Source organism: Actinia tenebrosa, unplaced genomic scaffold, assembly GCF_029948245.1.
Source record: "Actinia tenebrosa isolate PJP-AT-01 unplaced genomic scaffold, QUT_ActTen_1.0 PGA_scaffold7__59_contigs__length_16204524, whole genome shotgun sequence".
NCBI lineage: Eukaryota > Metazoa > Cnidaria > Anthozoa > Actiniaria > Actiniidae > Actinia > Actinia tenebrosa.
In genome coordinates, this window is record NW_028292584.1 from 3,589,781 (window position 1) to 3,601,430 (window position 11,650).

At 35.9% G+C, this 11,650-nt stretch overlaps 1 protein-coding gene across 1 annotated transcript; it reads right to left on the reverse strand.

Annotated features, from left to right (window-relative positions):
• Nucleotides 1-4,070: 4,070 nt before the first annotated feature.
• LOC116286408 (uncharacterized) lies at nt 4,071-11,244 on the reverse strand. Its single transcript, XM_031692927.2, has 3 exons — nt 11,192-11,244; nt 7,547-7,892; nt 4,071-5,987 (listed from the first exon to the last, which is right to left on the reverse strand). The coding sequence occupies exons 2-3, from the start codon at nt 7,877-7,879 to the stop codon at nt 5,169-5,171; spliced, it is 1,152 nt and encodes a 383-aa protein (XP_031548787.1). The 5' UTR covers nt 7,880-7,892; nt 11,192-11,244; the 3' UTR covers nt 4,071-5,168.
• Between the last annotated feature and the right edge of the window lie 406 nt (nt 11,245-11,650).

Here is an 11,650-nt window from a genome sequence, read left to right on the forward strand (position 1 = left end):
AATACTTTCAGTGTATTCAAGTTGTTCGTTCGCTGCGCTCACTCGTTCGATTTCAGATACTTCACCAGCTCGTGCGAAAATCCCGTACGCGCGCGCTTTGCATGAAGTAATCTCTATTTTTCGCGCCTCTGCGGGGCTCGAAAGACGGCCGCAATTTCAATCGTAAAATTTCCTTACTGTAGTACGCAACTAGCAATGTAATAACCTCTATTTATTGTTTGGTGGGAAAATTACTGCCAAAATTTTCATTTCCATACCGGTAAACGAGACCGGGCCACGGCGATGAGAGCGCCGCCTCCTAACCACTAGACCATGTGGAAATACGACTTTTGCCTTCTTAGAAACCAAATAAAGAGAAAAAAATGATAAGAAGATTAAAAATTTTATATTTTCAGGCAGAGTCAAACCTAAGGGGGGAAAAGATGGTGATTTGAGATAAAGGAACCTGATCAGCAGAGTAAAAAACAACGAAAACACATGACGGAAAGAAGAAAGGAATATAAAAATACTAATAACTACATAGCAGAGCAAGGTTTCGATCCTTGGACCTCTAGGTCTGGCACACCTAGCCACATTGAAACGGCTACAACTTTGTCTTAAATAACTCGATCTACAAGCGCTTTTCACACAATGCCAGGAAAGGATTAAAGGTTTCAAAAATGATAAATTAGTTTAAAGCAGCCTTTTCATTATGACGTAATGATGACATCATAGAAATCGTTTACCGCTTATTTTCTCAAAAACTAGGCCTAAACTTTCTAAGCGACTTGCACCAGTCGATAGTATTCATCAAGGCACCCAACATATTGCAATATGAAAAAAATATATGAGAGCGTTTTCCAAATATTACGCGATGAATATTTTCATGGACTTTTTCAGCGTGTCAACTTTATACCCTCAAAATCGGGACTTTAATTTAGTGGATTCAATATTTTTAGTAGCTAGGATATAGGTACGGATATAGACACTATACTTATTGAGTATGAATCAAATTGTGACTTTCTTTCTAACGTTATGGATCTTTTGGATTTTTTTTTTCGCTCTGGTCTGAACAGGTCTGGTTTAGGCGGCACGAAATAACTTCGCCACCATCTAAAGGCGCGGTCCCTCAAGAACAGACATCACTCTTTGCAGATCAAAATGATTGTGATTTACTTTCTATGTTTCTCCATTGCTTCCTGCATTTTTTCATGGTGATGCTATTTCTTCAGTTCCTGTTTTTGAACAGCTTCTGGTGCCTTTTCATAGCCCTCAAATGGCAAGGCAAGGTCAAACTATGAAAACTGCAAAGCTGGAAACAATCATGGAATGATTGAATAGAATATTACAGAATGTGCACAGAATATTGGTATTAGAAATCAGAATGATTGACTGAATCACTAAATAAAAGAATATATAACAAAAATGGTTTACTTAATGATCATAAGGAGCCTCGATAGTCTGAGGGGATATAATGTGCATTTTCAAGAGCTATATATATATGAGAATTAGGAAACCACTCCCTGCATTATCAAAGTAAAATAATTGCACCCTTATCTTTTATTGGTTTTTTAAACGCAAGGCTATTCCATAGTATGTGTTTCAAGCTTTAAAAATATAATTTTTTGGAATACCTGTGATTTTTACTCTTCTATTTGCTGGGTTTAAGATGCCCGTTCGTCTTCCTGAAGAATTTAAAATGTCCTGATTAGTATAGGTAATCGTATGGGGCTGAGTCAAATTAAGACTTAATTTCACGAGTGTTTTCAAAGTTTTGAAATTGCTCGAGTCGGGAAGCGACAAGGACAATTTCAAAACCCTGAAAACACAAGTGAAATTAATCCTTAATTTTACGAGGAACCATACGATTACCCGTTTATCATATATAGGGCAAAATTCAACGAAATTTTATCTGGAGCACAATTATATGAAACCCCAAAACAATCTCTGAGATGATCATTGTCATGGTAGCACTAGTTCATTAAAATGGACTTTAGCTTGTTAGGTTTTGCAGAGCCAAGCCAAAGGAGAGGGATAACAAACTCTACTCACAGAACCCAAAGGTAGGAAGCAAATATATTGTTGATTTGAAACCAGCTATTTAAAACAATTGAAGAATTACACTTAGCAGTGTATTTAAGTCAGGTAGCTCTTCCTCTTCATAGTTTTATAACTAGCTCTTCCTCTAACTAGTTTTCTAAGACGGTTGACTGTTTCTTGTTCTCTCATGGCTTTTTTTCTTGAGTTTTGTAACTCTCTCTGAAATTAGTATAGGAATACTATGATTTGTAAGGATTTTGGCATAAGTGTCAGGAGTGATATCTCAAATCTGTTTGTATTTTCATGCCTATATACCACTACCTGAGAATTCCAAGTGACACCATCTTAGTTTTTGGTTTTTCTCAGCAAACCTAACAGTAGAAATTTCCAGGTAGATCTATATGTGGCTTTGTATGGTATGCTATGTTTATGAATGCTCCAAAGAGAAGCCCTTTAAAGACACTCTTTTAAAGATAATCTATGAAACACCATTCTAGTAGATTTTGTTTAGTATCATGAATTATATTCACTGACTAAATACAGACGCTCTTGTTATTATGATTCAACTTTCTCTATACTAGTCCCTTTGACAACTGTAAATAATAACAGCATTATGCTGTCAGTAATAATGATGATGATGATAGTAATAATAAATAAATCAACTTTATTTCAGGAAATATCCAAAATAATAAATGCATGTAAATAAATATGAACATGCTAATAAATGTGACCATGATATAGCATGGAATAATTCGAGGATCCTGGCTAGTGAAGCTTCTTGGTCTAAGCGCAAATGGACTGAAGCATTTTAACAGCTTCCAAGAACAATGTGCTATTCAATAGAGACTGTGGAAGGACTGTTCCACATAGTTACGTGTTATTTATTAATACGATCAAACGCTAGTATCGTCTATATAAATTTTTTCGTTTATTTATCTATTTAATTATTTAATTATTTGTCTATTTGTTTATTTGTTTTGTTTACTATAGAATATCTTAGTTTTAAGTAATTTCCGCGCGCATGATTGTGACGTTCGTTAGCTCGCGCGCATGTGATTGTTGTTGTCTCGCAATTTTGAATGTAATTTCAATCAGTTTTTCCCTGACGATGGGTTTGTAACCCGAAAGCTCGGAGCAGGATATGAAAATCAAAATCGTGGATGAAACAAAGAAGTAGTAAAATCATGACTCCCACGAACAAAGAAACTCTCAAATATATATTGTTCCAACCAATACGAAATTAAATGCAAAAGTATCTATAACAAAGTATGTAAAGTAGAATAATGTGTACAAGTTGGTTCTGTATTAAAACCAGAGGCATAACTAACCAGATGAACTTATGCAGTCATGAACTCAGCTTCAGTGATTTTCTACCCAGAGTCCTTTTGGTCCAGTCACATAGGCTTGAGTTGGTCTATGACAACATTTTTTGACATGACTGCATGGATAGAGGCTAGCTGTTAGGCCAAGTTCAGTTTTCAAGACCAAGGGCACAGTTTTTCCCTATTTGGCATAGCTTTATTCCGATAAATAAATTATTTTTACATTTAGTTTTTAAGCCATCCCCCAATTTGTTTTATTGCAGATTAACAGTCCGTTGTTTTCATGTGGGCACTTAGATAATTTAAGCCTTACATCACAATACCAGACTGCGGGCAGAAATAGAAAATGCTGCCTGGTCATGCAGCCAATCAGAATGCAGATTTTTAGGATACTGAGCCAGAAAGATAGTCATATTTCATATGTTATGCTTGGACACCGCAGAGGTTCTTGAATCTTTTGGAGATGATATTTAATGTAACAAAGCTTTTAGTCAGTGGAATCTGTTCCAGTAAAGTCATTGAGTTATCAATAAATAAACCCCCTTCTGGCTTGTTTGAAATATTAGTTGATGATACCCTTGGATAAGAAATGGTCCTAAAAATATCACATATCCTTTATGAATAAAAATAAATAAGAATAATAATAGTTTTATTGAGTCCTCTAGCAGTCTAGCAGTCCTCCTTTACAAAGGTAAATATAACTAAACTATTTACAAGCGCTATGAAACTAATAATAAAGCTAATAATCTCTAAAAAATGGACAAAATGTGCATAAAATATAGTATATCTAAAGCAAAACGTATATGTTTACGTACAACATATTAAAATGTCTCGAAGTATCTGGACTAAGAACCAAGACAGTCGACAAATATTAGTTAGAAATATTTGAACATGAAAAAGTCCTGGCTTCGTTTTGTTCTACATACACTGCGATTATAGAAAAGGTAAGGATTGTCCTTCCTATTCTTAGATTGTAAGCGAGCTCCCTGGTTTCATTTCTTAAGGTAATTCCCTTGTTTTGCACTGAACATTTTCTGCGCATTCAACTAAAAGCATGGAACTAACAAAGCTTAGGCATTTTTCTTTCGAAAACTAAATAAGAAACATGCTCAAAACCCATTTTTTACTTTTTTCTCTTTTTTGAGTAGAGAAATTGCCATTTTTACCTGACTCGCACCAGTTTCCACTTGGAAAATTGTCAGTTTGCGGCTATTTTGAGATGTTTTTTCAAGATAGATGAAAAACGAGAATGGTGACCCCCATTATTCATTTCAGAATTTTGGTAAATGCGATGCTCGTTATTATATATCAAAATATGAAGCAAAGTTTATTGGATAGATTTTGAAATATTTTGATGGGAATCATAGTTGACAAGTGCAATTTTTGGACGTTCTTAGAGGCGCTTATACCTGCATTGTTCACTAATAGTTGAAGAATCATAGTCATCCAATGACTGTGATGGATTTAATAGAAAGAGAAATGATCAGATAGGTTAATTATATACTCGCACCCGTGGGACCAGTAAAGATAGCCGATACGACACGACCGCTCAAATTGTAGACAGTCATGACAAATATGGTAAGAAGAATAGTGCTTATAAGAATCAAAACGAGGCTAGTTTTCGTCCCCAAAAGTGCATTACACGTGTACATGGACCTCTGTAATATCTGTATAATGTTCACTTTCCATATTCCAACTAAAAAATCAAAAACTAGCAACAACAAAAATGCGGAAATTCATCTTGCAGTGTATTTGAATACTGGGTTAGTGTTACCATAGTAACAAGTTCCCATATCCCAAGGTCAGTAGATGTGCTGTGTGGTCACCCTATTGCTGTTCTCCTAACCACCACTGTGTGGTAGACTGTTGTGTTGCAGTGCATTTTGACAGCTCTCGCCTTATTGGATTGTATTTACCAAAGCAGTCATCTTCTGCAACACTATCGATAAGTTTCAAATTTCCACATGGAGCAGCATGACAGTCAAGGTGAATCTGATGGGTATTCAACTTGTGCCACACAGCTGTTGTTATGTTAAAGAATTCCTGCCCTCTGATGTTGATGTATGCAAACTTGAAACATTTTCCTTCGACATCACCACCATTGATGAGGTCGTAGTCACTCAGATATCCAAGAAGAGAATCAGTGAGAAGATGGTTTGAAGGGCGGTTTGGATATTCACAAGTTGCCCTGAACATGACGGCCTTGGATCGTATGTACTTCATCATGTCTAACGACAGACGATAGTCTTTCCATTTGTCCGGAGCATCGACGTTTCTAGAAAAATCCTGGTGAAATGCTTTTTCCACATATAGCTGTAAATTCTCTAGTGAAAAGGACTCGATAAGAGTCCAGACAAGTTTTTGATCAAACAAGCAATAGACAGGCACAGTAATATTGGTGTTAGTCAGTGTAATGTTGTACACTCCTTTATCAGGCCTTGGTCCCTCTGGTGCACTCTTCAAAATATCCCAACAAGATGCCACTTTTTTTTCGCACACTCGTCCGTGATATTGAGTCGTACATTTACAGTTAAACTTTGTTCTTGGATGTTGACACTTCTCTTTACATGTTCCTCCGTTCAAGCAAGGCTGATTTTGACAACATCCGTTGCTACAATCGTTGGGGATGACGAATGATGAAGGGTTCTGGCATCAAGAAAAGAGAAAAATGAAACCAAACCACTACAAACAACAATAACAATAATAGTCATTATTATCTTCCTAACTAGAATACACCAAAACCACTACCAACAACAATGATAGTCATCATCATCTTCCTAACTAGAATACACCAAAACCACTACCAACAACTAGAATGATTATTATAATTATATCAAATCAAACACGCACTCGTGTCGAAAAATGTGACGTTTCACCGCATAGCAAGCATTACAACTTGAACAAACAAATTCATAAAGGTTTCCTTGCAATAAGTATCTTTTTACTTCCATGATTTCACTTGTGTTTTTGATGGAACCCTATTTTAAACAACGTCTAAAAACAGATATCAAGACCATGAGTAAGGATTTCTTCAATTACTTGTCGGTCTGGAACCTCTGGCCTCTGGCCATGGTCTATCGAATTTTTTTGGATTGAAAAATTTAATTAATCAGGTGTAGCTCGAATAGCCTAGTAAGAAGAGAGGGTCTCATGCACATATTTCTTTTATTTTATGTTTTGTTCATTCAATTAATCAGGCGTAGCTCGAATAGTCTAGTAAGAAGAGAGGGTCCCATGCACATATTTCTTTTATTTTATTGTTAAATATACCCATATTGAACAACAATATATACAGAACCAATTATATAGAATTTTTTACAAACACATAAACTAGTATAACTGTAAGGTGTTATTAAAACTATTTGAAAAGAAATTACAGATTAACATGCAATGAGATATAAATTATTCATAAGAAATCATCTACCCGGATGATCATAATACTTCGATTAACATTCATTCACCTGGGTTCAGACCGTTCTATACAATTTCGAAATCAATGTCAGAAAATGTCATCTTCTTCACATGGAATCGATTGAAAGTGTTAATTTTGCACTTTGAGCACATTTAAAGGGATTTTTTGGTCATGTTTTGTCCATGTAAAATCAATTGCATTTTTAGATTGGGTTTCCTGTGGTATTAACGGGAAGTTTAGGCGGGAAATTCAAATAATATAAAACTGAATCCAATTCAAAAAACATCATTTCGAAGCCTTTTTTCAAGCCTTGCGTCAATTTTTTGTTTACAAATTGCTCTACTACGATATGAAAAAATCTTCTTTGGTAAACAACGCCATCTTTGTTTTTAGGAAAAATTTGCTTTGGCACAGCGCACCCGCGCGCGGATAAACGAAGAGCGCACGCATGCGCAGACAAAATTCCCAGCTGCTTGGTATGTTCTCTTATCAAACATTGAATGGCGTCAGCATATGATTCAAACTCTAGTAAAATCACGAGCGCAGCGACGTTTGATATGTTTGATAAGAGTACAGACCGTAGAACAGGAACCTCGATTTGCTAATTTTTCACCAATGAGAGCGCGTGTTATATCTAAATATTTTGCAATATAGAACTATAACACTAATGATGATGGCGATAAGGAGGACTACATCCGGCTTTACATTTGGCAATATGGGAGAAAAAAGAGAGAAAGAGAAGGAAAAGAAATAGCGGGCTAAACCGGAGTTAGTAGCCCTGCACTTTACTCACCCCTTTATAGAGTGTCTGCTGTAGATCATAGTACACGTATCCTGTCTCATCTACAAAGTCTGCTGCCTTGGAAGTCTTGTCCTCATCCAGCAACTCACACCTGACATCTTTCATCTGGAACGCCTTACAACGACAATCATTGATACATGACGAGAAGCACGTGTGTGGAACATCAGTGGTAATGTTCTTGTAGGAGTATCCTCTGAGATGTTTTCCCTTGATGACTTGGTTGTTCTTTGGGAAAGATCCCGAATAGCAGGTGCCTTGACATTGGAATTCACTGGTCACGTGGGTGACGCATGATAACAGCGTGATGATCACGTGAGCAAACATGTCGTGGTCTGTTCTACAAAACATTTAGAAGTTTCTTGTTATTTTCTTGGATTATTCATTCAAAATTTAACATCAAGTTAACTCCATTGGAGTGACCCTTCAAGTCACGTGTCCGATAAAATACTTTTCATTAGTAAGGGTAGCCTCCTTTGCAGACGTTCTTAGGGTCGTCACGCAACGTTGCGTGACGACCCTAAGAACGGCTGCAAAGAAGGCTAGGTTGAGGGTTGAGTGCACCTAGATCTATCAGGTATTTAGTTTAGTGTGTAAGTCCATTTACTTTCCGTCAATCCTTGTAATTTTTACGGCTGTGGTTTTCAATGTTTAGCGAAAAGTTACGACGTGACACGACGGTTGGATTCTTGTTTAATTATGCCAAAAATTGCCCATTCAAGCGCGACAATTGCTTTTTGGTCGTCTCCTATAATTCAAATTTATAATATAGCCCAATTCAAACAAATTTCATCAACCATACTCAATCGTTTCTTATTTTTTACCATGGTTAATTAGATTATTTTAGTGGTTGCTTGTGGAAACATCAAAGTTATGTAGTTATGTAAATCAATAAGCCAACAAGGGTTTTCCCTCTGATATCTAGAAGAATAACTCTACAAAAACCTTCAAGTAAACCTAAACGAATCGTGTCTAAATGCTAGTAGTAGCTAGTAGTCCCCAGAAAAGCAGGTTTTTCCTATCGACTATGCTTTCAGCGTCGGTATTGCATTTCTCGTCATTTACCAGAACCTCCGAGAAGCTAACAAGGGGAGAAGGGGTTAGCACGTGCCACCTAGATCTGGTGGCCCACATCTCCTGGTCCCACACGCGTCTGTTGGGCCCTTGACCATATCTCCGGAACGAAGCATGCTATGGCAACGAAACTTGATAGTAAAGGTGAGACTTGTGTTGTCATACATCAGACCAAGTGACATGGCGTGACGTCACATATCACGTGACTTATGAACCAAACATTATCGCCGATTATCGCCAAAAGCATTACGATAAATGCTATGGTAACAAAATTTGGTACATTGGGTGAACCTCATGATGTAAGTCATAACTGGAGAAGAACGTCTATAAAGCAATTAAATTTTGCTGGTATTTGGAACAATGTGCGAAACACCAAGACTTCAAATTATTCCAAAATGTGACCCCGCCACACTATGCTTTATAAATTTCCTACGTGTTTGCCCCCTCGCCATCCCATGATTCAAGGTGACCGCCGTATCAGTTCAACATTCGTAACGAAATTTGAAACGTCACCTCTAATAACGGCGGACGGGATATCTTATAAAATTAAGAGTCAGACATTCTATAAGCACCCTTCTTAATTAATTATTAACCAGCTCGATTTTCAAAACCTCCAAAGCAATAACAAACATCACAACACAATATGTTTATTCTCGGAAACAGTCTAGGAAAATTAAGTATCCAATTTATCCTGGAGTAATAAAATTTGTTTCTGTCGGAAGTAAGTTACAAGTTTTGAGTTTTAACCGTTTTCCTCAAAATTCACTGAATATATTTAGTTATATTTAGTTATATTTAGTCTAATACGACAGACTAAGCGATTCTTTGTCGTTTTTGCACCATAGCTATAATTTCTCTAGCCATCCCGCTTCTGATTCAATAGTCAGGGACGAGGAATAACACCTTTTTAGTTTGTCAAAACTTGCTCATGTCGACTAGACACTTCAATGAAAATATTCGTTTTTTCTTTAATTTTGTCCTTTAAAAAACAAAGTAGTGTCATAGAACATGAAAGTAGTATTCATTTGAAAAGACATGGATTAAAAATTACGAATCGGTTTTGGTTTCTATCTATACTGACGCTACAGACTGAACTTGAACCAGTTTCAAACTGCGATGTAATAATTGTTCAATAAAGTGGTTTTTATTCTCCTGTCAAAGGACCTACGTAACGTCATATACCTGTACATGTCAACAAATCCTGACTTGAAACACGCATCTAAAAGTTGCATGTTTTTGAGATATTAAACAGCCCTGCTTTCTCAGTCAGCTCAGTGTCAACAATATGACATAATATTATGTCTGTGACTGTTTAAATTTTATTTCAGGATCGATATCAGTGTGTTAATTCTATTTAGCTCCTTTTTGTTCACCTTTGAAACATTCATAATTATTTCAAGTTTAGGATTTTTAGGATAAATTGAGTGAAACTTTCGTGAGCATATTGTTTTCGAGAAATAAAGTCCTTAATATGTATAGAATCTGAGAATCTATATATAGGCTTACAGTGCGACTACATCAACCAAGGCTACCCAAACAAATTTTAAACCAAATTCACAAATCGCATTTTCAACTCTGCATAACACATTAATTAGTGAATTCTGGGTTTTAAACTGTTTCTTATTCACTCCTGATCATACACACACTCGAAGAGGAAAATGTGAACATATGTTTAGATTCGTGAATGGCTAATTTGTATGAAAATTTGACTGGGTGGCCTTGGTTGATGTAGTCGCACGGTAAAGATGAACATAATAAAAAGAGGAAATAAAACGACCTATTCTTAGGGAATTAGTTTACCTCCCTCGATCGCCAAAAACTACTGGTGAGTTAAAAAGTGTATCAGAAAACCAAAAAAAGACATATTTCTTCAATTAAAATTAAAGATTTCTGAATGACTATGATTATAACTCTTTGTTATCATTGATGTATTTTCTGTATTATTTGTGTGTGAATTTGTGTGGTTATTCTCTTATTTTTCAGTTCCTGATTTAAAGAGCTGCTTACTCGTCCAGCTGTTCCAGCTACTTTAGTTGTACTAAAGTGTTTTCTGCTCAATTATTAATAACCGTAAATCGTTCAAATTCAATAAAATATAGCATGGAATACACGACGCTTTTTCTAAAAGCTTAAGTATTATAGCTAAGAACATAAATAGTCTGCATCGTGATATATATTGGCTAGAATATTAAGATTCAAACTGGTTTTTGGGTTTAAAAAATATCGTTATGTAATTTACTTGCAACGAGAGCTTTTTTCTAATTAATCATTTTAACTAATTAATCATTCTGTTTCTTATTTCCCATACTATCAGTCCTGGTAAGCGATGTATCAGATCTAATACGTCAAAAACTCACATTTCTAAATGTTTTTAAACATTAAAAGTGCTTTCTAAACCTAAATAAAACGTGATAGTAAATTGTTTGTACGTCAGTCTGTTTTTGATATCAACTAGTGGTATTAATGCAGTAATTGTACTTTAAACATTTTAAAAAGTGTATTGGTGGTCTTTTAAAACAAAGTATATTAAAGTGAAAAAAAGATTGAGAAAACTTTTACTTGTACCTTTAATTTATTGTTGAACGCCCAACACAGACGAAATGTTCCCAGAAAACAAGATAAAACAGAACGGAGCCAAGACCGGTGGGCTATTGTTCTAAAGGACCTTGCTGAAGCAAGTTCATTGGCCAGAATTGAGAAATAAAATGGATCTACTGATTTGATTGGTTTTCTATATTTGGACCTTTTTTAGTATAGTCCGCATTGAATTGGACTTGCAAAAGCTTGAATACCCTTCACTTTTTTGTCGACTAATTTTTTTATGTTTCCAAATGTCCTGTAAGTGTCCCGTAAGTGTCTTTTAACATGTTAGTTATCAATAAGAAAATTATTCAGGATTTGCGCTTTCACTCAGCAGCAGTAAGGGGGACTCGCGAATCGCCGGCATTGCCAAAAATCACAAATCGAAAAACACCAGGGGGGGGTGGGGTTTTTGGAGCAGTGACGAGGCCCTACAGGGGGTCT

Excerpts from the sequence above, each read along its gene's own strand:
- LOC116286408 (XM_031692927.2), bottom strand. The coding sequence starts at position 7,879 with ATGTTTGCTCACGTGATCATCACGCTGTTATCATGCGTCACCCACGTG. Across the intron at positions 5,988-7,546 it reads AGCAGACACTCTATAAAGGG|AACCCTTCATCATTCGTCAT; the intron begins GTGAGTAAAGTG and ends TCTTGATGCCAG.